At 41.7% G+C, this 27,844-nt stretch overlaps 1 protein-coding gene across 1 annotated transcript; it reads right to left on the reverse strand.

Moving 5' to 3' along the window:
- Positions 1-1,621: 1,621 nt before the first annotated feature.
- Positions 1,622-3,074, reverse strand: LOC120045822 (gamma-crystallin S-1-like). The gene is made up of 3 exons (XM_038990755.1): positions 3,066-3,074; positions 2,389-2,631; positions 1,622-1,909 (listed from the first exon to the last, which is right to left on the reverse strand). Exons 1-3 carry the CDS (start codon positions 3,072-3,074, stop codon positions 1,622-1,624), a joined length of 540 nt encoding a protein of 179 aa, XP_038846683.1.
- Between the last annotated feature and the right edge of the window lie 24,770 nt (positions 3,075-27,844).

The raw sequence follows: 27,844 nt of genomic DNA on the forward strand, positions 1-27,844 counted from the left end.
GAGGGCATAGCCCCACCCACTTGGTAGACAGGCCCACCCACTAGGGAGCAAGGACCAGCCTATCAGAACATTTTTTTTTCTCCACAAAAGGGCTTTAGTACAGACAAATGCTCCTCAGTTTCATCAGCTGTCCAGGTGGCTGGTCTCAGACGATCCCGGATGTGGAGGTCCTAGGCTGGCGTGGTTCCACGTGGTGTGCGGTTGTGAGGCCGATTGTGCCAAATTCTCTAAAACGATGTTGGAGGCAGCTTAAAGTATCGAAATTAACATTAAATTCTCTGGCAACAGCTCTGGTGGACATTCCTGCAGTCAGCATGCCAATTGCACATTCCCTCAACTTGAGACATCTGTAGTGTTGGCCTTATTTTCCCCAGCACAAGGTGCACCTGTGTAATGATCATGCTGTTTAATCAGCTTCTTCATATGCCTCACCTGTCAGGAGGATGGATTATATTGTCATGGGTGTAATGCTCACTAACAGGGATGTCAAGAAATTTGTGCACAATTTGAGAGAAATATGCTTTTTGTGTGTATGGAACATTTCTGGGAGTTTTTATTTCAGCTCGTGAAACATGCGACCAACACTTTACATGCCGCGTTTTATATTTTTGTTCAGTGTATATATCCATCCATTCGTCGTGTGTGTCTGTCAACCCCCCGCACTAGGTCTCGGCAGTATGTTTTGTATAGTGACACCACAGGTTGGACATTTTGTGCAAATTGTGCCTCCCCCCTCCACTCATAAATGTTTATGGTAAAATGATTTGTAATCATGATTGATAACTGGCCCTAATTGATTTGACTACATTTTTTTAATATAAACTTTTTTCCCCTTCTGTTTTTCATGTTTATGGTCACATGTTTGTCAGTACAGGTCCATGGTGAAAGTTTATCTTTGGTTCCTCATGCCACAGATTCTTTGAATAATAAATATGATGTACAGTTTGGTACTTGATGTTCTCAATCACGTTTGTTTCACAATCACAGTGGGAAATAATATTTTTGTACCCCTTGTTTTTTTTGTTAATATGAATAATTATTGTGATTGATATGATTGCTCAAACTTGATTTACTTGTAGTGAACGTCAAAAACACCAACATTGAATTGCCTCACACTTCAAACATCAGCTGGTAAGATTTTGTTATATTCCAAACAGTGCTACATTGACAAGTTAACAAAGTAACTTTGTCGTCGACACATGAAGTTCACGTGTTTCGATATAGGTCAGAATAATGTAAAACAAACACCACAATTTAAGCAGTCTCAGTTGGAAGAAATTGCAACAGTCTTTGCTGCTGCATGCTGCATTAGTGACACAGTACACTCGTTTATTATTCAATGTGAGGGGATGGTATGTATAAATTGACTTCTGTCTGCATAAAGGCCTTTAAATGTTCTTATATACAAATCTATACCAGGATTCCAATCCACTGCTTGCTTTCTTCAGCCCAGCCATATTCTCAGTAAGTGGTCTAATTACTAAAGGACAATCTCCTTATTCCCTGATATCAACCATATTCTGAGATTGACTCATGTTGTCACCCCCTTTACATATGTATAGACTTCTGCAGGCTGTCAGACAGATCTAGCCTGGCTAGACAGAGCGATCTAGAGACAGCTTTATTGGTTGTTTTGCTTCAGCTCTGTGACGCGACGCACCGAGCCGATGGTGGAACTCATGCTGCCCCAGTCGCTGTGCTTGTTGTACTCGCCAGGGCGCAGGAAGTACTGATGGCCCCTGTAGTTTGGGTGCTCGTGGAGGATCCAGTACCCCTCCATAACATTGCAGGAGGAAATGTCTCTCCGGTGGAAGCGGTCCTGCAGGTTGGGGCAGTCGTCGCTCAGCTCCATCATCTTTCCCCCAAAGTCTGATCTCTCAAAGATCTTCATCCTGTAGTTTCCATTGTACTGTGCAAGGAGAAAATGTATTCACATCATAGAACTGAAATAATGGTTTTTTCAATGTTAGACTTTTAGGCGTGAACGTTGTATGAAGGCTTGGAAAGTATGGGAAACTACATGAACTCCCTAGCTACACAGAATATTGTCATAACAATTAATTAAGTAACAGCTGTTGTAAACAGTCATGACAGCTGATGTAAGCTTATGGGAATCTTGAATCTGAGAACATCTGACAGCTTCCACCTGAAAGACACCTCCTGCAGTGTTAGGTAGGGCTCGCAAAAAAACTGTTGTTTTGGTCAATTTCAATTGGCAAGGCATATCTCCTACAAACATTCCTAAATATTGGTTTGTGTCAAGTCAATTGCCTATAACCATGTCAAACTTATACCAGCTGTTATGAATGTTTACAAAGGTAAAACAGATTCAAGAGCATTTGTTTGTGTTATGTTGTGTCATGACGGTCAAGATATAGCCGTTCTCACAGCTGGGATTATGCGACAGGAGCGGATGCAGTCGTTGAAGCCGGACCAGCGATGGTGGTCAGGGTACTTCCCCCTTGTCAGCATGTACTGGTACCCAGAAAAGTTAGGCTTCTCATAGGCCATCCAGCACCCATTGTCCACCCGAATGGAGTTACATCGGGAGAAGTGGGAGTGCATGTCAGCGCAGTCACCACTGCACTCATAGTGGCGTCCCTCAAAATTCCTGCCCTCGTAGAAGATGATCTGAACAGAGAGCTTCTAAAGTTAATGGGAGTACAGGCAGAAGCACATCTCTACATTTTAATCAAACTAGCTTAGAACCTTTCTGGTTGAAAAATACCCCTGTGTTTGGATTTACACATGAAATTGACTGCAAATATATTTGAGAATGGCACAAAGGATAGGAGAACACCTATTTTCCTAGCCTTGGTCCCAGATCTGAATGTGCCGTCTCACCAACACCTATTGTCATTGACAATGTCATGCCAAACAACGGCCACAGGAGTTGGTTATACAGCACAATCAGATCTAGAACCAGGCAAAAAAAAATATCTGGGATCATACTACAATTATGACTTCAGACAAAACTCGTGACTAAATCTGAAATGGAACGGCAATAGACTTGAAAAGGCGGTCTGTATTGTTTTTGTTTTTTTGGAAAATGATGTTCTGCTTACCTTACCCATCATGACTGTGGAGGTCAACAGGACAGGCCTGTCCTCATCCCAGAGCCTTTTATGTGTCAGAGAAAAAGGATAGAGCATTGTTATTAAAATCACGTGAGTTATCATGTCAGCACAAACTGTTCTATCTACCCCTATGACACTGAGCACATGTCAACCTCATGCTCCCTTTAGATTGAATTCCACATTGTTATGCAAATACAGTGAGACTATTTACTAGGTCCGGACAATAGAGTTGCACACTTGGTGTTTGGTCCCGAGGAAAACATTGCTCAGAACAGGTTTGAAAAAGTTTAGTTGGAAAACTGGACTTCACAAACATCCCCGTCTGCCCCCCACCTGTTTTACTCTCACAGCCATATTTTTTTAATAATTCTGAATGATGGGCTCTGATGTATAATAATCTTTGTCAAGTAAACAGTTTTCAGGTTCCGTCTTGGAATATCCTCATATACTGCATTTACATATTTCTGTTACTGTACATAATAAACCACTATGGGTTCTTCCTCTTTGTGGAAAATGGAATAATTGAACTTGAATCTCGGAACTCTATTGATTTAGAACGTCAAACAAAAGTAGAGAAAGAGTACTATAATTTATCAGTACTATAATATGTTTATAATAGTCCTATGGTGCATTCCCACTTTAGGAGACAGGGGGTGCAATAGGCCTTTTCCATCTTTGTAATAATTTCTGTCTTCTATGGTGTTCTCGCTCTGTCGCTCCTAAAAACGTCGGGTGGTTTGCTGCAAATCTATTGTCGGAAATAGATTTGATCAGTTATGGTGTGAAAATTAGCTGGCTAATAAAGTCAGACAGCTCGTTACAACATCAGATGAGCTAACGTTCCTTAAGTTATAACACGTTAGTTGCTTACTGGACCCTGGCAATCTGAATGGTTAACTAGCTAATGAACTAATGTTTTCCCTCCATAGTATGTTGTTAATTTTCAGAATGAGAGAATTAGGTGAAAATGAGGCGTTGCTTGTTAAACAAGTGGAGCTGGGCCTGGCTTAAGCTGGATGCCACTAGAGGTTAAAGGAACACCACACACTTTCCCTCTTTCTCACTTTTTCAATACAGTGGAAAAAAGGGATATGGCAGGAGTACTCTGCCTGAAAGAGATCAATTATGCCAACATAATGCCAACATACAGTTTGAACCCCTACTGTTTCTGGCCCCACCCTGCCCAGCCATCTAGATGTGTGAAGGTTAGTGTTTTTCCTGTAGGGAAGCTAATTATCCATGTATGACCTTCCTGTGAGTGTGTAAATGTAAAAAAATAAATACATTTTGTTCAATGTTCTCTATAGTTATGTACTTAAAAATATATCAATTGACCAATTTGGCACATTTGAGCAGACTTGATTCAAAATGTTGTGCAGTAATGTAATGCTTCACTGGATCCGCCTGAAACTATGCACACACTGCTACCATCTGGTGGCTAAAATCTAAATTGCACCTAAATTCATGGCCTTTCTCTTGAATTTCAGAGTTTAAAAAAAGAGAACTCATGTTTTTTTTGTTTGTATTATCTTTTATCAGATCTAATGTGTTATTCTCCTACATTAATTTCACATTTCCACAAACTTAAGTGTTTCCTTTCAAATGGTATCGAGAATATGCATATCCTTGCTTCAGGTCCTGAGCTACAGGTTAGCTTTGGGTATGTCATTTTAGGCAGAAATTGAAAAAAGGTTCCGATCCTTTAAGAGTTAAGAAAAAAGACGGCAAGTGACTGTGACTAGCACCTGTTGTCTCTTTCTCCTCCCTGCTGCAGCGACCACCACATAACGTAAGTGTGTGTGTATAGTGCTGTCCGTGTTGCTGTTGCTTCAACATAATTAGACATTTCTGACTGAAAAGTTGTTACCGAAATCCCCTAATTTGTTTAAGGAAACATTCCCTCAACGCTTGCTCTCTTTACGTGACACATGTATGCTTCGCATGTTCCGTTAGATTACAAAATCATTTTCCGGACCTTTTGGAACAATGTAATTAAGACTAAATAAATTCTAAGCACACAGTCTGTTTTTTTTGTAAAGCCTTTATTGCATTAGACTAAACAGTTGCATGCATTCGTGAATGCAATTTCCGAAATGGAACAGTTTAGGCTTATTTTATTGTTTACGTTAATTATTCAATGGTCTCTTTTTTTTAAACTAAAATGCTTGATTGCATTTCACATCATAAATTACTTGTGTGATGACATGAACTAATAAATGATTGATTGATACAGTAGTATATATATACACACACACACTCACATAAGTTATGATATAAAGACTAAACAGGATATGCTCTTAGGCCTACAGCTTGATGGTGGTTATACAAGGCTGAGATCCAGAGCCATAAGTCCTCCGAATCAATGTGTTGGAGAAAACCCCGTTCAACTGGCGACCGGGGTCAGCCTGCAGGCACCCGGCCTGCCACAAGGAGTTGCTAGGGCGCGTTGAGCTGAGTAAAGCCCCCCTGGCCAAACCCTCCCCTAACCCGGACGATGCTGGGCCAATTGTGCGCTGTCCTATGGGACTCCCGGCCATGGACGGTTGTGGCACAGCCCGGAATGAACAGCCCGGGTCTGTAGTAATGCCTCTAGCACTGCGATGCAGTGCCTTAGACTGCTGCGCCACTCGGGAGGCCCTATAAATATAATTTCAGACAATTTGGAACAGTGTAAACAATGCTAAACACATTCTAAATAATACCAGTGAGGCTGGTCTAACGAAAAAAAGTAAAGCCTTTACAGCATAGCAAAGATATTTAAAACAGATGATTTTTGTGAAATTGTTGCGTGAGGCTTGAGGCTCACGGAATCAGTAGGCTATCAACCAAACACTCAAACAGAAGCAGGATCTGTCTTATTTCTGTAGATAGATATATGGATGATTTATAAAACCAGGCACATAACAGTTAGGCTATTGATTAGAGACCTAATTTTAAGTTGATCTCACCTAGAAAAAAAAGATCTCACCTGGATCTCATCAAGAGCTCACCTAGAAAAAAAAAATCGCCTAGGTAATAATTGTAAGAATTTCTTCACTGTCCGGCAGGCTCAATTGTATGCAAACACGTGGTGGCATAGAAAGAAAGGAAAAGTTAGATATTCTTCAGGAGATGTGCTTCAAAAGTACAGTAGCTAGGATTCATATAGGCCCAATGTAGGCTATATCTCTTTTTTTATGGTGCTCCTGAACCCTGTGTTTTGTAAGTGTTGGCAATTATTGTCATTAAAGGGGCAATTTGCAGTTACTACATCACTTTTTGGACTTAATAAACCCATTGATTCTTGAATATAATTTATAAATTCCCCACAAGCTTAGTTTAACAGTCGTACCCCATCAGTAGCCAAAATATAAGCTTGTTTTTCCAGTGTTTGTAAAAAAAACTATAAAAGTAAGCAAACAGCCTCATCCCTAAACCTTTTACTGAAACAGTGTTGGGAGAATGCTTTATTGATTCAACTGCTGATTGCCGCTTCAATACCGCTAATATTTGTCATTGTGCTCCTAAATTTCTGTGTGCTCCTACATTTTCAACTTGGGAGCACATGTGCTCCTTGAAAAAAATGTCACGTAGAGTCCTGCCGAGTTTGACATTGGTCAGGTAAATGCCTTACTCTGCTTATCTTAATAGGCAGGCTGTCATAATCGAAGTAAACATATGGCAATTTAAAACACCTGGTTTTCTGATTAATCTTTCGAATTATTAGGACATGTAAACACCTTAATCGGTTTTCCAGCTGTGTATTTGATCTGAGTGAGCCTCCCTCTTTAGCGCAATGGAGTTTAGAATTTGTTTTCACATACAGACTTTATATGTCTGAACTCAGAATCAACTAGGCTTCCCAAAAATAACATGGTGGTAGAACCTTTATTTTGATTGCCGATTTTCTGCATTTATCAAAGTCCCATTATAGGGAGCCTGATTTCAGATGTGTCCATGTAAGCACAATTATTAAGGAAATCGTTCTTCTTGCAAAGCATATAAACTATTATATTAATCTGACTATCCACAATAATCGTATTATTGTCTGCATGTAACCGTATTCACTGTGGTACAGTTTAACTAACTGTGACCATGTGCTGTTCAGGGAAGCCCATGGACTTGCTGTGTGAGGAGGGAGGACCGCTGGGCCATGCTAAAGTCTGTCACTCTGAGGTGGAGAGTCCTGTGATCACAGCCGTTCAGACTGAGGAAGGTGACACCACATCAGCCAAGTTTGAAACAGCCAGAATAGACCTAGTGTCTGTCCCAAACTAGAGAGGACCACAAACAATCCCCAAACCAGGTGAGTCCAAATGCAGGAAGTTAGAGGGCTCGAAGTGCGGTCACTGAGTGAGCTGTGTGGAGAATAGGATCATGTTCAGTACACTGTAGCAAAATGTTTCAAAGTCCAGGTAATCCTTCTGTTTCAGTCCATTTTCTTCTTATTAGGGGGCTAAAGAACACGACAGTCTACTTTGCTTGGTTGAATAAGCTGGAATCCCATTCTGCTTGGTCACTGTTTTATTAGCCTTGCATACCATGTGCAAGAAGGCTTTATTATCCAAGGAAAGTGTATCTCACATCTCCACTCCTTAGGATCTACCTATCGTCTTCTAATTTGGATAGCCAGGACAGATGTTAGGACACACAACATACCAGTAATTTTCATGATAGCATATAGACAGGTTGGTTGTTTAGCAACAACACCGACGCATGCACAACTATGGGGCAAAACGGACTGGGTTGGCTTAGATTGTTAACATGTAAGCTATATTTCTTCTCCAATGTTTATTGAAAATGTAAATACATTTGGACAATAAGCACTTGTCTCTCAAATACATTGTTACAGTTGTTGGTTAGCTAGCAATTGTTTTGCCATATTAGCATTGACATGAAATCAGTCCAAACGCCTCAAAACAAGACATGGTATCAAGAACAAAATGAAACTCTCTGAAACGAGCCACTTACGATTCCCCACGTGGCAGTTAATTGTTATTCTTGCTAGCAATCTGGCCATCCAGAATCACAACTCGCCGACTTCTGCCACATGGAACCGCGCACATTGTTTTGACGTTGTCAGCTAACCCATCTATAGACGATTTCTCTAGAAAGAATCAATTTATGAATGAAGTTCACCAGCTGAACAGAAGGTAGCAGCAGTTACCCATGAATGGAGTCTGTCTGTGTTGTGTTGGATGCCTATGAATAGAGCTTATGTTTTCTGCTGTAATTCTCATGAATGAGGCTCAATGGCACCCATCTATCACAGGGTCTCCTTTCAGTTCGCCTCAACTGAATTGGAGGATATCCTGAGACAGTCCACATTGAGAAACGGTATTGAATTAATAATATTCAGGGTGAATGAATACCAACATAATATACAATGATCAGGCAAGGGAAGCGTTAAGTATAACAACTGCTCATATTTCAGCTTGTGACCCCCTCTCTCTTCTCTCTCTGGGTACTACGTCCCAAATTGCACTCTATTCCCTATGTAGTACACTAGTTTTAACCAGGGCTCATTGGGCCCATAGCTATTGTCAAAAGTAGTGCACTATATAGGGAGTAGGGTGCCATTTGGGATATTAACAGTCACTCTCACACTCAGTAAAAATAGGCTCATATCCTCGTTCATATAAGCCATTGAATACACAGTGAACCAGGAAAGCCTGGTAAAGTAGGGTACAGTACGCCTGGCCAGAACACAAACATAAATACAGATGAGGCCGAGGGGTGCAGATCTGATCACATCAAATGTAATGTGCCACATGCTTCATAAACAACCAGTGTAGACAAACAGTGAAATGCTCACTCAAGGGCCCTGTTCATGTCACCGCTTAGTGTAACGCATACATTAGACATGAGGAAGACTGTTATGCCATGCTTCCCTCCCCCTTTAGAATAATCCTCCGCTGGAAGTCCAGCTAGAGAGGAAATGGGGAGGATTTAGAATTGAGCTCCCCAAAGGAAGAAGCAGGCTGCATTTAAAATGGCACCATTTTCCCTACTTAGTGCACTACTTTTGACCAGGGCCCATAACGTTATGATCAAAAGTAGTGCACTATATAAGGAATAGGGTGCCATTTGAGATGCATACCAGGACTAACCACATGTAACCCATGGATTTGCATGACTATAATGTGTGTGTGTGTACAGGGGGGTGGAGGTAACATAAAGAGGTTGTGACGGTAGAGGTTGTTAAAGTGAAGGTAGCAAAAACATACAGTGGCTTGCGAAAGTATTCACCCCCTTGGCTTTTTTCCTATTTCGTTGCCTTACAAACCCCCCAAAAATCTATTTTAATTCCAGGTTGTATCATTTGATTTACACAACATGTCTACCACTTTGAAGATGCAAAATATTTTTTATTGTGAAGCAAAGAAGAAATAAGACAAAAAACAGAACTTGAGCATGCATAACTATTCAACCCCCCCCCCCAAGTCAATACTTTGTAGAGCCACCTTTTGCAGCAATTACAGCTCCAAGTCTCTTGGGGTATGTCTCTATAAGCTTGGCACATCTAGCCACAGGGATTGTTGCCCATTCTTCAAGGCAATACAGCTCCAGCTCCTTCAAGTTGGATGGGTTCCGCTGGTGTACAGCAATCTTTAAGTCATACCACAGATTCTCAATTGGATTGAGGTCTGGGCTTTGACTAGGCCATTCCAAGACATTTAAATGTTTCCCCTTAAACCACTCAAGTGTTGCTTTAGCAGTATGCTTAGGATCATTGTCGTGCTGGAAGGTGAACCTCCGTCCCAGTCTCAAATCTCTGGAAGACTGAAACAGATTTCCCTCAAGAATTTCCCTGTATTTAGCATCATCCATCATTCTTTCAATTCTGACCAGTTCCCCAGTCTCTGGGAGAGGTGTTGGGTTTGCGCCAAACATAGCATTTTCCTTGATAGTCAAAAAGCTACATTTTTGTCTCATCTGACCAGAGTAACTTCTTCCATATTTTTGGGGAGTCTCCCACATGCCTTTTGGCGAACACCAAACATGTTTGCTTATTTTTTCTGGACACTCTTCCGTAAAGCCCAGCTCTGTGGAGTGTACGGCATAAAGTGGTCCTATGGACAGATACTCCAATCTCCGCTGTGGTGCTTCGCAGCTCCTTCAGGGTTATCTTTGGTCTCTTTGTTGCCTCGCTGTCTAATGCCCTCCTTGCCTGGTCTGTGAGTTTTGGTGGCCGGCCCTCTCTTGGCAGGTTTGTTGTGGTGCCATATTCTTTCCATTTTTTAAATAATGGTTTTAACGGTGCTCCTTGGGATGTTCAACGTTTCTGATATTTTTTTATAACCCAACCGTGATCTGTACTTCTCCACAACTTTGTCCCTGACCTGTTTGGAGAGCTCCCTGGTCTTCATAGTGCCAATTGCTTGGTGGTGCCCCTTGCTTAGTGGTGTTGCAGACTCTAGGGCCTTTCAGAACAGGTGTGTGTGTATATACAGTGGGGAGAACAAGTATTTGATACACTGACGATTTTGCAGGTTTTCCTACTTACAAATCATGTAGAGGTCTGTAATTTTTATCATAGGTACACTTCAACTGTGAGAGACGGAATCTAAAACAAAAATCCAGAAAATCACATTGTATTGCGGAGGCAATTATTTTATCCTGTTCTATTGGTTCTCATTAACTTTTTTGTTGTCCTGAAGCCAAAGGCACAATCCTAGTCATATTAGCAACCTATGCTAGTTGTTGTATCTTTAGATTCCCCCATTACATTTCTTACAGAGATGTTCACCTCTGTCATATGTAACCGCTTGCATCAGTGCGCGGTTTGAAAATTACATATTACATTGACTGCTACATTACAGGAGTCAATGTTCAATAATATAGCCTTTTGTCTGAGAGACGATGGACTTCCTTTTGTTGCAGGTTTCAATTAAGCTCTTCATGAAAAATGTCTGTTCCTTGTATGCATGCATAGTATTTTCCTACATTTGCAGCTACCAATTCATCAAGTTTCTCAGAGTCTAAATGATCTACCAAAACCCCAAGGTTTTGCGAAGTCTGGGAGTTTTTCAACCGACCTTGTAAGACCTCATCCGAAACTTTAACTTCCTCTTCTCCCCCCTCCACCAAATTAAAGCCACAAGATGCAGTGACTGGAGCAGCAGTCAACGCTGACCTCATCGCTGGAGTACCTTCAACTTTGCTTAGATCACAGGAGTGATAACATTTTAACAGGTTCACATGGCATAATTTAGAGGACTTCCTATGACTAGGGGTTTCAATAGGATAGTTCAAATCTGACACTTTACGCAACACAGTGAAAGGACCACAGTATTTTGCCTGAAAAGGTGAACTTACAAGAGGCAGAAGAGCAAGTACACGATCACCGGGACTAAACTCACGCAGCTCAGCCTGTACGTCATATTTCAGTTTCATTTTCCGTTGAGAACATTTTAGTTTTTCTTTCGCTAGTTCATCAACTTCAACCTAAAACCATTTACATAGTTAATAAGGTTCCGAGGTGGTTCCTCAGGCAAATAACCATCCTGCAACACTGCTAAAGGCCCACACACCTTATGACCAAACACTAAGTCATTTGGGCTAAACCCTGTGCTTTCCTGCACTACTTCACGAGCAGCTAGTAACAGCCAAGGTAACCCCTCCTCCCAATCTGCAGACAGTTCTGTACAGTATGCACGAAGCAAGGATTTTAAAGTTTGATGAAAACGTTCCAAAGCTCCCTGACTCTGGGCATGGAACGCAGTAGACTTGTTGTGTTTAACATTAAGCTATGAGAACCTGAGCAAATAAATGGGAGGTAAAGTTAGACCCCTGATCTGACTGGATGGTTTTTGGAATCCCAAATGTTGAAATAAATTTAGTTAACGCTTTAACTACTGATTTTGAAGTTATGGTACGCAAGGAAAAAGCTGCCGGATATCTAGTTGCATGACACATAACAGTTAATAAGTAGCTATGACCTGACTTGGACCTTGGTAATGGCCCAACACAATCGATAATAAGATGCTCAAAAGGTTGCCCTACGGCTGGTATTGGATACAAAGGTGCAGGCTTTACAACCTGATTTGGCTTGCTTGTGCGCTGACACGTATCACAAGTTTTAATTAACTGAGATACATCCCGCTTTAAACGTGGCCAGAAAAAAATAACGAAGTATGCGATCATAAGTTTTACGAACACCCATATGACCTGCCACATCACCATGTGAAGTTTGCAACACTTTATTTCGCAAAGTAGTAGGTACAACTATTTGAAAGTCTGGTTCTCCTAGACACTGATCATAGTGTGGAACCCATTTCCTGACCAACAGCCCATCAAGAAGAAAATAACACTGAGCACTATTCCTCACCACTGAATCAGGAACAACTTTATCAAACAGATCAGCCAAGGTAGTATCGGCCTTTTGCTCAGCCATCAATGAATCTCTAGAACTAGTCAACTGTTCTGTCTGGAGTTTGACTGGCAACTCAAGACTTTCTGGCTTACTCTCAATCTCCTTACGAGAGGCTGCGCGGGTAACCACACAAACTGGAAATACCTCAGGAGACACAGTTTTGATCCGGAGATTCCCTTGCAGGGGACACTGAAGGTTGCTTCTTACAGATGTTTAGTTTGCCATCTGCCCACACCTTACTACCTGCCAAGTCATTCCCCAAAATCATGTGGACTCCCTCTACTGGCAACTGGGCTCTAACCCCAACATCTACATCACCCTCTACATCACCCTCTACTAGACCACATTTTAGGGTAACTTCATGTAAAGGACAAGAGAATGGAACTAAACCCATACCACATACCATTACACAACTGCCAGTATCAGACTCTTTAGAGAACGGCAAAACAGATTCCAGAATAAAATAATCTAAAGCTCCAGTGTCTCTTAAGATCTTGATTGAAACATTTTGGTTGCCATCTACCAGGGACACTACACCATCGGAAATAAAGGCTGAAAAATCACAGTGGGAAGACTGAGAATCAAACTCAACTAGTGGCTGAAACAGCTCACCTGGGTGGTCAGAGGCTATAACAGGAGCTGCCATCACAGCAGGTTTAACTTGACCTGACTGTTTTGATTTAAGCAGAGGACAATTTTTCTTCCAGTGTCCTTGTACTAAACAGTAGCGACAGGTATTAGCATTAACCGGTGCTTTAAGTCCTCCAGACCCAAACTTCTGCTGAGGCCTTTGGAAAGAAGCTCCAAAAACAAGGTGACCTACTATTCCTAGGAGTAAAGTTATTTGTATGGTACATGTCACTGTTTGACTCAAAATGGCTTTTATGTGTTAGCCTGTACTCATCTGCAAGGATTGCTGCATCACTTGGAGACTTAACTTTACGTTCATTCGTGTATGTAGCAACCTGGTCAGACACAGAATTTTTGAACTGTTCTAACACAATCAAAATAGACAGACCCTCAAAAGTACTAACTTCAGAAGCTGTACACCAACGATTAAATGCAGAAGTCAAATCACGAACAAACTCAGAATAGGTTTGTGAATCTAACTTTTTCCTGTAACGAAAACATTGACGATATGCCTCTGGCACAAGCTCGTAGACCTTCAGAACGGCTGATTTAACTTTAGCAAAAACTTTACTGTCAGCTACACTCAGTGCTGCAAAAGCCTCACATGCTTCACCTGTAAGTACACATTGCAACAACATAGTCATGTCCAAATCTGACCAAGCTCTAGCTTCTGCAATACGCTCAAATAAAGCAAAGTATGTGTCTGGATCTGACTCATCAAATTTAGGCAACAAACGAAGATTCTGTGAAACATCAAACTGTGGTAGTTCTTCTGGTCTATTAGCATTTCTCAATCGCTCTATCTCTAACTGCATTTGCAACAGCTCTCTCTGCTGATCAAAAGTTAATGAAGGGCTAGACTGAAAACTTGCACCCTCACTACTAGCAGACTGACCGCCAAAAACACCCATTTCCCTAAGACCCTGCTTTAATCTAGTTTTAACAGTCTCATTAATTTTTTTATCAACAATCTCAATCTGATAATGTTCAGCAATTTCAATTAACTGCTCCTTAGTACACAACTCTAAGGCTACGTCTGAAAGAGCGTGAACAAAACTACTCAAAATGGAAGACATTTTCCTCAACCAATACAACTATTACAAATGCTCCAAAAAACACACAACTCACCTGCTGTCAGTCTGGGTTCAAGGACAGGAGCCACACCCCACTATCCTCCAAAAACAACTAACTAACTGGCCCTGGTCTTCGTGCAGTCACATGTGGTGGGGTTTTATGCACACAAAACCAGTGGAGTGGGAAAGACAACCAGAAACTGGCAGCCCCCCCATAACCACGGAGGTGCTCCCGAGCCGATGTCGGGGAAAAGGGAAAGGGATGCTCTACCCACGTTCACTGCCACCTAAAACTAAAACACCACGAGCCTCCTATTGACACTCGCTGATAAGCCTGAACAGGAGAGGACTCCCACCTGAACAAAACCCAGAAAAACACAGAGTGAATTGCTTAGCTACCAAGCTAACTGAACCAAAAGAACACATGGCGCTCAACGCTCTCTTCAACAACATTGGCCTAACCAAAACATCCCCTCAAACAACATTTTTTGGCAATCTGAACTAAACTAACCCAAGTTAACTACTATCCATGATGAGCCCCCACTTGTCACAGGCCGGCTCATAGCCTGTGACAAAAATGAGGGGACACGAACAACAGGTATAGGCCAATTAAAAATGTTCTTTATTATAAACCAAACTATTAACTTTAAACAAAGAAAAAGGAATGAGCTGTGGAAGTATCATAATGTAAGGTGTATGTAAAGTGCATGGATGCGTGAATCTGTGTGAGTGAAAACTAAGCAAAACTACAAAGGAACAAACAAAACAGGATCATACCTGGAGGAGCAGAGAGAGATAATTAGTGAAGCAGTTTTATACCCTGAGCCCAGGTGGCTCCAATCACTAACGACCCTCTGCCTGCAGGAGGAACCGCCCCTGCAATGCAGAGGGGCCGTGACAGTAGCAACTACAGTTAAATGACAGGGGACATAAATAAAAATACACACTACTCTGTTGACGTACACACACACAGACACACGTATATTACACAATGCAGCTCCAGTAACTCCATCCCTTCCCCTCCCCTCCTGCCAGCCCCTCCAGTGCTCTGGGCATCCCATGTCAACAGTTTACACGCCCACGTCCTGTTTGGAGCAATAAGGAAACGAGGGCCATTTCCTGCCTGTCCCGTTGCCACCCGCCACCGAAAACACTCTTGTTCTCTCTCGCTCTGTGAACATCATAGTGGCGACCACGGAAACCTATCAGGACAAGGCAACACTGAGGCAAGAAGTTCCAGGAACATATTCACTAGACACCAAAAATGAACAAACTTAAAAAAACTGACTGAAACAAGGAGGGACTACCTGAACTAGTCCAATCAGAAAGCTTGTTTTCGTTTTCAGTTGCAAAACGTTTTGCTACGGTGTGACACTGGGGGGAAACGATCCTCAGCCTTTAATGTAGACCAACACTAACTAATGTCTCCACATACAGTACACTCCTGTCAGTGTTTATATGGGTGTTATTTTGAGTTGAGATCTGCATGCTTACCTCCAATTCTTACACAAGAGACGTGTGTCAGAGAGGGAACGTATGAATGATAGAGCATATCGACATCAATGAATGATTAAGCGAAAGGTCTGAGTAGCTCACCCTTAACTTTGAATCAGGCCCTAAAATAGTATATAGATAAAATCCCTCAATCACAGTTAATTTGCAGTTTTTTGGGTGCTAATGCTATTGGGTGGGTTGAGTGATAGTGTCTAGACAGTAGACACCAAGGTACTGTGTTGATTATGGATGAGCCAATCGGATTCAATTATGCATCATTAAAGCGAGATTGACAGCAGAGTATTAACAATGAATGCACCAAAGAAGCATTAATATTCCCAATTCAAATGCATTGATATTCTCAATTCGAATGAGTGCTCCTAGATTACACACACACAGGGACAGACAGAGACAGACAGAGGATATGAAGTGTCTAGTTGATGACGAGAGAGTATTACCTCCTTCCCCTGTATATCCTCACATTCTCTTAGTTTCCTGTTAGTCTTTCAAGGTGACTTTGAAGAGAGTGAACGTTTCCGAGGAGGAGATATAAACAGAGAGCAGATCAAATGGTTCCCCTCCAAATGAGTATAAACTAAACATGGTCAGGGCAAGATAAAGCGGTCACAGAGCAGTCCAGGCCCATGGTCTGGTCTATGTTCAAATTGAACACTGTTTGACTGATCCACAAACACATGTACTCGTCCCATGATCAGCCTGTCCTGTTCACACCGTTATGGAAACATTCAACCACGCACTCCATCATTTACGTGTTCTCTATCATGGACACATTGACAAACACACACACACCTCTGTAAATCATGCACCTCCTCTAACAGGCACACACACAAAGCCTCTACTCTATCATTCATACTTTCCCTCTCTCACATACAGATACACGTCTCTAGACCATCCACCCCCTCTCTCTAGCAGTCCTACACAAATACATGCAGATAGGTATTCTACCTTACACACACAAAGAGTTACGAGGACAGAGCAGGCAGCCGTGATAAAGAAAAAACTGACACAGCTGTTCCTGTGGAAGACAGATACTCCCACTCCAGCAGTTAACACTTCATAAAATCAATAGCACTCACCCTGTCCTGCCTCCCCAGCCACACACACTTTTCTTTAAGTAGCATAAAGTCATATAAATACAGAAACACACTGACATAATACAGACAGTGATTCTCTCTCTCCCTCGAACCACACCCACCCACCATGGTCCGACATTAACCTGTTCGTATGTTGCGGGTCACTACTTCACAGGAGAGCCATTTGTACGTAAACGTAATTTTTTTTATCCAAATGTGTTTTTTGGCAGAAATGCCTTCTCGAACATGTGAACTTTCATGTGTCTTAATAACAAACGTGTATGCCATCTGTAAATATGAATACAATTGTTAAATTAGAGCCTAGTTGGTTAAGCCACAGAAAGTCAGCAACCTTCCCACTAGCCATAATTGGCTGAGATAATGAGTGGGCTGGACATGCCGAGAGATGAGTTCGGATTGGTCTGCCATGTAGCAGGCTCCTGTCTATTTGAGCTGGTCAGTCTGTGCTGGTAATCCTGTCGAACACGGCTTTTTTAATGTATCGTGTACACCTCTACTTTCTGGAGGATCGAGTTTTGATAATCAGTGGAATTAGAGTATGATAGCTAAAGAGATGGAGAAAACACCAGAAAACACCTGATTACATCTTCAAACTAAGGGCAACCATGGCATGTCATCCGTGACAGGGAGACGCATCCATCATGCATGATGATGGATATGGGCAAGATAGTCTAGCTAGCTACATTTTCAGATATTACACGTTTCTAATTTTAACAGAAAGTGGTTTCATTTCAAGCTAGATTGTACTGTTAGCTTATGTTAGCTGGCTGGCTCGCTAGCTAACGTTACGTGTATGATATTATTCATATCTCAGAGCCATTTGCTTTGCTAGTTAGAGCTTAATGTTAACTAGCTAACATTGAACCTGGTTGGTTAGCTACCACTACCAGCAGATTCATCCAAGGCGTAGGAACGTCATGAGTTGGCACTATGTTCATTGTTGTTTAACTAGCTAACGTTAGCTGGCTGGCTCGCTAGCTAACATTACGTGACATGTATGATCTTACACATTGTTTACCTAGCTAGGTTCATTTTTTACCTAGCTAGCTAGTTACATTCCTTAAGTTAAAGAGTACTGTTAGCTAGCTAGCTGACGTTAGCTGGCTGGCTCCCTAGCTAACGTTACGTGTATGATATTATTCGTATCCCAGAGCCGTTTGCTTGGTTAGATAGAGCCTAATGTTAGCTGGCTCGCTAGCGGAAGTTACGTGATGTGTATGATCTTACAAGTTGTTTACCTAGCTAGGTTCATTGTTTACCTAGCTAGCTAGCTACATGTCTTAACCTTTTCATGCGTGAGTTCCAAATATCTCTGACGGTCGCCCCAGCGTTCTCTCCATTCCAGAATGTGATTGTTACACAACAGTACATTTAATTCGCGCTGCCCTCAAACCAAGTCATTTATTCTGTTTATAGGCTGTTTCAACTTCAAATTTCAAATGATTTTCTAACAAGTTTGTATTGTCCATGAACAGTTTGATTTGAGGAGTGTTCTGCCTCCTCATTCAACCACATAAAAATAGTCATTTTTGCTTTTGCAGACAAAGAATTTTTGGGACATTTCTAACCTGGACAAAATTCCCCAAACACTTCCCAATTGTTTGTGCAGTTCAAGTCTGCAGACATTTGCGCATCTGTTGCCCGCATCGCAGTCATTGTTGTTTTAGTTACTAATAATAACTTTGGAAATGTGTGTTTCTATCAAAGTGTTCTATTGTGGCTTACTGTATGCATGGAGCATAATATATTTGTGTATATTCCTTATAACCGCGGACACGTGAGGTAACGTTACTCATTTCATAATCTTTATGGTGTTATATTCAATCGTGCTCTGTAAAACAATGCTAATTGCGTCAGAGAAGTATTAGCTTGTGTTGTATTTTGAAGCCACCCTGGCCTTATGACTCCCAAGTGGCGCAGCGGTCAAAGACACAGCATGTCATTACAGACTCCCAGGTTCAAATCCAGGCTGTATTTCTATCAAAGTAAGTGCCTTATTACGTTATAATAGTTTCTGTATGTTGTGTTATGCCGTTTCTACTGTAGCTCACTATATGTATTGAGCATGATATATTTGTGTGTATTGCTTAAAACCGTGGACACGTGAGGTAACGTTACTCATTTCATAACCTTTATGGTGTTATATTCAATAGTGCCTATGTAGCTAGCTACATTCTTCTATTCGCTCTGTAAAACAATGCTAATTGCATCAGAGAAGTATTAGCTTGTGTTGTATTTTGAAGCTACCCGGGCCTTATGACTCCCAAGTGGCGCAGCGGTCTATAGCACTCCATCGCAGTGCTAGAGGTGTCACTGCAGACACTCTGGTTCGAATCCAGGCTGTATCACAACCGGCTGTGATTGGGAGTCCCATAGGGCGACGCACAATTGGCCTAGCGTTGCCCGAGTTTGGCCGGTGTATGCCGTCATTGTAAATAATTATTTGTTGTTAAATGACTTGCCTAGTTAAATAAATAAAAAATATGGAAACACTTAGAGGTGTATCACAAGCTAAACACATGTATTTTGTCAACTTCCTCTGCTTACTTCTCCTGGTGCCAGACAGGCAGACTTTGCAGTGCCTTCGTGTGTGAATACCTTGAGCAGCAGTTTGAGGGACTTTGCAGGGAAAATGCCATGCAGTGAGGCGTAGGGGATTGTCCGCAGCAGCTCTCATGAGGTTCTCTCTGTACTTTTGGTAGGTAATTACTTTACCTATGAGGGAGTGGGGAGGATGAGGGAGTGGGGAGGATGATGCGGCAGTGGGTAGGTGTGTGAGATATTGTCACTATAATTGCATAATGGATTTGTATGTGAATTGTACATCCAATTACAAAAATACCTTGTTCAGTAATCATCTCACCTGTTAGTTGGCGGTGAACTATGTGGCCGTTGAGGGCAGCAGTGTCGATCAGATGGAAAAATATCTTGTTATACCACTTGTTTTTTCCCCTAGTTTTCCTAGTGTTTTCCTAAAGCTGTTTAACATGTCCGCCTTATCCACTGCCCCCATTTTGAGGTTATAGTCAAGCACACAGTCTGGTTTGATTTTTCTCTCTCCTGTCAGGTGGTCCACCTTCCCTGTGGCTGACATAGTTGCTGTATGGACAGTGGAGAGGACATGGACGTCTCGTTTGTCATGCCACTTTACTGCCAGCTGTTGACCGTTCTCCTTGAACTCCACCTTCCCTCTCTGCATTTTGGATGTCAGTGGTGGACCCTGTGTAAACTATAATGTCCTGAACAAATCCTGTCTTCATGTCGCACATGACAAAGAACTTGTGCCTTTTGGAGGGAATATATTGACGGAATGCCAGCCGCGTATCTTTCCATAACATCAGGGACTCATCAATGCATAGGTCCTTGTATGGCACAGAGACCAGACCAAATGCTGATGTCAGGCTGATAAAAACATTTCTTATTTTATATAACAGGTCATTTAGGATGGCAGTAGCATTGTTGACGAAATGCAGGCATCGCAGCAGAACTAGGAAGCAGTCTTGGGAAAAGAGGGTGGCAAAGAAGGGAGTTGCAAACATAGGATCTGTGCTCCAGTATTCTCTTAAGGAGTTCTTCTTTACTATCCCCGTGAGATGGACTGTCAGCAGGAAGGTATACATTTCACTAATTGTGGTTGTCACCCATTTAGCGAGTTTTGCCCCCACTCCTGGCTCTCTCTTCTCCTGTAGCTTCAAGGCATAGCGATTGGTCTCCTCTACTATGTCTCCCACCAGCTCCTCAGTCAAAAACAACTTGAAGCCCTCTGCCTCAGTTGGAAATGGCAAGGGGCGTTGCACTCCAGACTGGGACTCATCAAAGCAAACAGCAGGGCCAGGAGGGGTGAAATGGCTGGCGGCCTTCCAGCTACCACAGAGCTCCTGTACTTCATCCACTGTCGGTCTGCCTCCATCAGCATCTTCAAAGGGACCTGGGACTTCGTCAGTGGACAAGGGTCCTCAGATTCAGGGTTCTCAATGGCTACGAGGTTGAGGGGCAGCTCCTCACTGTCACTGTCAGAATCTGATTCCTGTCTTTCATACTCAGACTCATTGTCAGAATTTTAAAAAAATCTCCAGAATTTCCACATTTGTGAGTTGTCTCCTTTTGAAAGACATTGCTAATGCAACAGCTTATCTCAATAGCTACATACATAAACAACAAAACTGAATGGCTCAGAGTGGGAGTGAGAGGTTACGTGATTGACTGCAAGCACGCGCTACTTGTGTCAATAAATCACTATCAGAAAATGTTTTGTGTGGTAATTATTTATATATTTACTGTTTTATTCACATTTTCAATTACCGGTGACAATCATGCATTCTGATTCTTGCATAGATTGTAATGGGCACATATTATTTGTGTAAAATACTTTTTTTAAGGTTGTACTGATTATGATGAGCTAAGCTAATTCCAGCTGTGTGTGGAGGCATGTTTGTTGACATACAATGAATTCTGGGTTTCACGTAATCGTCTGTTGGACCAAATGAGGTGAGTAAGGGTTCACTCATTTTTTTGAGGACTTCCGTAAATGAATGATGGGATGTGAACGACGGTAGACGACACCCCCCCTTGAACATGCATACTATAAACAGACCAAACTCATCTTGTCTTCTCTTATTATCTTTGGTTTCTGTGAGGGGAAAAAAGCATGGCAGTGCCAGAAACTACCCATCATCGGATTACTTTCGATTTTCTAGAGTGTTTTACTTAATTATTTCGATCAATGGTGAGCTCACCCATGATGTGATTCATTTTAAATAGTCATTTCTATTAGCTAATTCATATTGTAGTTTGTCAGTGAGAGTTATACAAATATGACCACTTGTTTTACATCAATCTTTCCTCAGTTAGCGCTAGGACAAATGTGGCCTGCATTTTTCTGGTTTGGATGATTGTGTTATGCTGTAAATATTTCTGTGAATTTCTGAACATTGCATCCCAAAATAAACTGCTCACATTCTGGACATAACTTTGTAAGGACTGTGTTTGTGCAAAATGTTTCTGATAAAAGTGTGGCCAGCTCAAATGCTGATTGTTGCGTCAATCGAAACTGTCCGTTCTATATAACACCGGTGTGATCATACGCTACAGGGATCACTGTAGAATGGTCACACCTGTGTGATGGTACATGTGAAAGGTTTAACAAAAGACTCCACTATACTAGTAACCATTTTGGGTGAGTTTGTAAATTCAGTCTGAGTATGCCAGAGCGTCAAATAACTGATGAATTTACGAACGCAAAACAGCCATTGAATATAGCTGGTGTCAGTAAACGTCGGCAAAAAAGCGTAATGAAATTGTTGCCAGCAGAGTTGGTTAGGCTGTTTTCATGTTATCCAGAGGTAAACTAATCATCAGCCAAAGCGTCAAGTGTGCACTCTGAACACGCTGAGAGCGAAACAAGATGGGTGGGGCTAAAACTTAAGAGGGTGTGAATGATGCTGAATGGGTGTAGACAAAGAAGAGCTCTTCACTAACTACCAATACATTCAAAGGCCATTTCCTCAAAAGTGAGTTTACAAGTTTGTCAACTTTCAAAGCAGAATTACTTTCCCATTGTTCCTCAAAAATGCAGTGTATGATATACCGTTTTGTAGCCCTGAGTCTCTACTTTTATCCAATGTAAAAAACACAATTTCAAATATTGCAACATAAGAACGATTTGAGCCGGTTGGTCACAAATTGTAAAGTACCTTCATTAGATACATTTCGATTTCAAAATGTTAAGTCCTACAAACATGCTTAGTACTGTTAAAAAGTTTAAAAAACGTGGGATTCAGATACAGATGCACAATAATGTGAATATTTTGTATAGTCCTCTAAAAGAACCGATCTCAGTCCTCTTTCAAGTGAACTGAGGTAAAAAAAAAAAAGGCAAAATAACTCAGTTCTCTTTGTATTCACACTACCCTTGCCTTTGAATGAGGACTCAGTTCACTTCACCTTTAAGGTTGGAGTCCTCTTTGCAGTCACATTGCTATGTTTAGAAAGGAAACAAGATCTTTCTCCAACATTCACTCAATTCCCTCTGGGTTTTTACAAAGTGCAGGACAAGCCATTGCATCAGAACATGTTATTGGACAGCTATATATACAAGTCGGAAGTTAACATACACTTAGGTTGGAGTCATTAACACTTGTTTTTCAACCACTCCACAAATTTCTTGTTAACAAACTATAGTTTTGGCAAGTCGGTTAGGTCATCTACTTTTTGCATGACACAAGTCATTTTTCCAACAATTGTTTACAGACAGATTATTTCACTTATAATTCACTGTATCACAATTCCAGTGGGTCAGAAGTTTACATACACTAAATTGACTGTGCCGTTAAACAGCTTGGAAAATTCCAGAAAATGGAAAATAAAAAAAAAGCAGCCAAGACCTCAGAAAAGAAATTGTAGACCTCCATAAATCTTGTTCATCCTTGGGAGAAATTTCCAAACGCCTGAAGGTACCACGTTCATCTGTACAAACAACAGTACGCAAGTATAATCACCATGGGACCACTCGGCCATCATACCGCTCAGGAAGGAGACACGTTCTGTCTCCTAGAGATGAATGTACTTTGGTGTGAAAAGTGCAAATCAATCCCAGAACAACAGCAAAGGACCTTGTGAAGATGCTGGAGGAAACAGGTACAAAAGTATCTATATCCACAGTAAAACTAGTCCTATATCGACAGAACCTGCAAGGCCGCTCAGCAAGGAAGAAGCCACTGCTCCAAAACCGCCATAAAAAAGACAGACTACGGTTTGCAACTGCACATAGGGACAAAGATTGTACTTTTTGGAGAAATGTCCTCTGGTCTGATGAAACAAAAATAGAACTGTTTGGCCATAATGATGGAAAAGGGGGAGGCTTGCAACCCGAAGAACACTATCCCAACCGTGAAGCACGGGGGTGGCAGCTTCACTGCAGGAGGGACTGGTGCACTTCACAAAATAGATGGTATCATGAGGAAAGGAAAATGATGTGGCTATATTGAAGCAACATCTCAAGACATCAGTCAGGAAGTTAAAGCTTGGTCGCAATTGGTCTTCCAAATGGACAATGACCTCAAGCATACTTCCAAAGTTGTGGCAAAATGGCTTAAGGACAACAGAGTTAAGGTATTGGGGTGGCCATCACAAAGCCCTGACCTCAATCCCATAGAAAATGTGTGGGCAGAACTGAAAAAGCGTGTGCGAGCAAGAAGGCCTACAAACCTGACTCAGTTACACCAGCTCTGTCAGGAGGAATGGGCCAAAATTCACCCAACTTATTATGGGAAGCTTGTGGAAGGCTACCCGAAACGTTTGACCCAAGATAAACCATTTAAAGGCAATGCTACCAAATACTAATTGAGTGTATGTAAACCTCTGACCCACTGGGAATGTGATGAAAGAAATCAAAGCTGAAATAAATCAATCATTCTCTCTACTATTTTTCTGACATTTTACATTCTTAAAATAAAGTGGTGATCCTTACTGACCTAAGACAGGGAATTTTTACTAGGATTAAATGTCAGGAATTGTGAAAAACTGAGTTTAAATGTTTTTGGCTAAGCTGTATGTGAACTTCCGACTGGATAATCGTGTCTGCTAAATGACTCAACTGTAAATGTACTTACATTTTTGAAGCTAATAGACTGCATTTTGTTAAGATGAGACAATAAATGTAATCAGAATATACCATTAACATGTAAATTATATTGGTAACAGAATAAATACCAGAAGAATAACTGAAGATTAAATAATGCTGTAATTTAAAATTGTACACCACATTTAGGCTACTGCCCCTTTAACCCATAAGAGTCTAAGCCCTGTCTAACCCGGGGCGGGGTTGGGGTGGGGGGTGTTCTACTAAGCAATGTGGAATTGTTTTAAAGAGGTCATACCAAGGATCATTTAGCTATTTGATTTTGAATTTTAAGACACCTTGAAGTATCAAAAAAATATATATGTATATAATTTGAAGGGGTGAAAAAATATTGCCCTTTCTGCTATTAGCCCATACAAACGCATTGAATAACAGATTCAGTACATGGAACAGATAGTCCCCAAAACAGAAGTTTTTTCTGAAGTGTCTGTCCTTTCTCTGAGTGATATAAGAAAGAGCAGGACACATTAAATATGTGTCAACGTCGTGTGTATAGGTGGCAGGGAAGTCAGGCGCAGGAGAGTTAAACGAAGTGTAAATGGAGACTTTTAATAAATGTCCACATAACATGCTCCAAACACGAAAATATACATACATAAAATAAACATGGGTACGAGGACCCGTCGCGCACCTATACACCAAGAATCAACACTTGACATAAAACAATCTCTGACAAACACATGAGGGGAAACAGAGGGTTAAATACACAACAGGTAATGAATGGGATTGACAACAGGTGTGTGGGAAGACAAGACAAAACCAATGGAAAATGAAAAATGGATCGATGATGGCTAGAAGGCCGGTGACGTCGACCGCCGAACACCGCCCGGACAAGGAGAGGCAACGACTTCGGTAGAAGTCGTGACAATATGTATTTTTTATATGTATTTAACCCCTTACTTTTGGCACTAAACTGTCTCCATATACATTATACTTCTATAAAGTTTTTTCAAATGGTACCGGGGGACCTTCAGACGAGTCTTGAGGGCTGTGGGAGTCAAAACATGCATGTGTTCGTAAGTCTCACCTTTCCATTATGGGGTCATATTAGTGTGCAGCCCAAACTGTTCGAGACTACAGACAAAAGTTGGCAGATCGGCTGGACTGACTTCAGACGAGTCCCCAGATGCTTGTAGGGGTCGTAAGGCAAAACGGAGAACACCATCGTGTTCGTGAGAGAATCCCATCTTTCCATAGAGGGGTCATACAATAGTTTGTAGGCGAACCGTTCGGATGCTACAGACAATTTTGTGAGAAGACTGATTTTCAGGATGTCTCATGGTCTGACAAACACTGCTCAGATGGGGAAATGTGCGATATAGGTGGATACGGTGGATTGCAACACATCCAATGCAAAAAAACAACTCTAGCTTAAACGGACAGATATTTATAGGGATATGTTTATTATGCTAATTCGTTTTCCGCAGTGGCGCAGACACCTTAGGGGGTTTAAGAGCTAGAATTGATTTTGTACCCTATGTTATGATTCTCACCAGATATGTTGGTGTCTTCTCACACTATTCAAACCCCACAATTGAATAAGCAGCATATGAAGTCCTCAGCCTATAGACAACATATTGCAAACGAATAATCTAAACAAAAAACTAATTTTGGACAATCGCTAATCGATATCCAAAAACAGCACACGTCGTTTTCCATGAACCTGCACATCATCTTCTCTTTTGTGGCACCAATGTGAGGGATTATGGTAGGGGAAACAGTGTTGTAGTAGTCTTGTGTGTCGTGCGAGAATAATGACAAGCAAACCTGGGGAGCTTTGTGTTTACATTGCCCTAAAAACGGGAACCGGACTGAGGAATTCAAGCGAACTGAACTCAGACCACCTCTCGAGAACGTCTCACTTCGGGGATAATTAAAAAAATATTTTATAGATTTTTTTTACCCCTTTTTCGTGATATCCAATTGGTAGTTAGTCTTGTCCCATTGCTGCAACTCCCGTACGGACTCGGGAGAGGCGGAGGTCGCACTGCTTCTGGCGGAGGCGGAGGTCGCACTGCTTCTTTAAACACTGCTCGCTTAACCCAGAAGCCAGCCGCACCAATGTGTAAGAGGAAACACTGTCCAACTGGCGACCGACGTCAGCGTGCATGCGCCTGGCCTGCAACAAGTAGTCCCTAGAGCGTGTTTGGACAAGGACATCCCGGCTGGCCAAACCCTCCCCTAACCCGGACGATGCTGGTCCAATTGTGCACTGCTTCATGGGTCTCCCGGTCGCGGCCGGCCGCAACACAGCCTGGGATCCTACCCGGGTCTGTAGTTACGCCTCTAGTACTGCGATGCAGTGCCTTTGACTGCTGTGCCACTTCTGACGCCTAATTTATTAATCTGTCAGTAAATTTAGGCTAATGTTCCTCAAACTTTACAGTGCTAGGCGTCCTCGCCTCCGCTCCGCAGGGGTATCAACCATACTACACAGCCTACTCCGATTGTAAATTGGTACCATTAACTCTATTAAGAGGCGATAAATACATTATATACTCACAGAAACCTGTGACTGTCTGTAACTACAACAACATTAGAACAACATGCTTTGAAAACTGTATTTGTCCTACAATAGCATTTTGAGCAACGGTCATATGCTTGTGTTTCTTAGAATGCATCTCTCCATCCTCCGTGCACACAGTGGGTAGAGGGTGTAAGAGTCAGCAGCCTACAGCGAAACCGGGACAGGCAGATACCTTCATAGCAGGAATCAACATAGTGCATAGGTTACTATTGACCAAATAATGGTTTTAGAACAATCTACTGGAACGTTGTGTAGCAAAATTACAGACATAAGCTAAATGCTTACAGTCTACAAGAAGATCAATTTCCTTACCTTACTCCTGTCTGTAAGAGATCTACAGACGCATCAGCCTGGTCTGTATGTTTTTCTCTGTTGCTTCTGTGGTTATAATGTGCTCTCTCTGCTGTCAGCAACACGCCCCTCTGCCAGTACTCTGATGTGGAGCAGCTATTTACATGCTGGGGAGCTGAGCACTGCTTTTTCCCATCTGAATCTGCAGCCCCGTCCAAACCATCCAACGCCCACACCATACACAAACAAACAATGGTCAAGATCACCCACCCGCTATAGCCAAAATCTACTTCATTCGATTGGAAACTCCCTAAGGCTGAGGAGCTTCCATCTCCTAAGTTAAAGGCCCAATGCAACTGTTTTTATATCAAATAATTTCTGGGTGATATAGAAGTACCTTACTGTAATAGATTTCCATTTAAAATGGCTTTTTAGCAAAACTATTTCTCAAGTAAAAATGTTGTTACGACTGTCTGGGAGTGGGGAAAGCTGAAAACTAGCTGTTATTGGCAGAGTGGTTTGGGACTCTTTTGTTACTGGTCTGTTAACCAATTTACCGCATGGTGATGTCACAATAGAAAGCCGAAACTCCCGCCCATGCTAACCTTACTGAATGGAAGGTCCTGTGTAGATAATATTTCCA

The sequence above is a fragment of the Salvelinus namaycush genome, chromosome 4, assembly GCF_016432855.1.
Source record: "Salvelinus namaycush isolate Seneca chromosome 4, SaNama_1.0, whole genome shotgun sequence".
Taxonomy (NCBI): domain Eukaryota; kingdom Metazoa; phylum Chordata; class Actinopteri; order Salmoniformes; family Salmonidae; genus Salvelinus; species Salvelinus namaycush.

Excerpts from the sequence above, each read along its gene's own strand:
- LOC120045822 (XM_038990755.1), bottom strand. Across the intron at positions 1,910-2,388 it reads CCTGTCGCATAATCCCAGCT|TACAATGGAAACTACAGGAT; the intron begins GTGAGAACGGCT and ends CTCCTTGCACAG.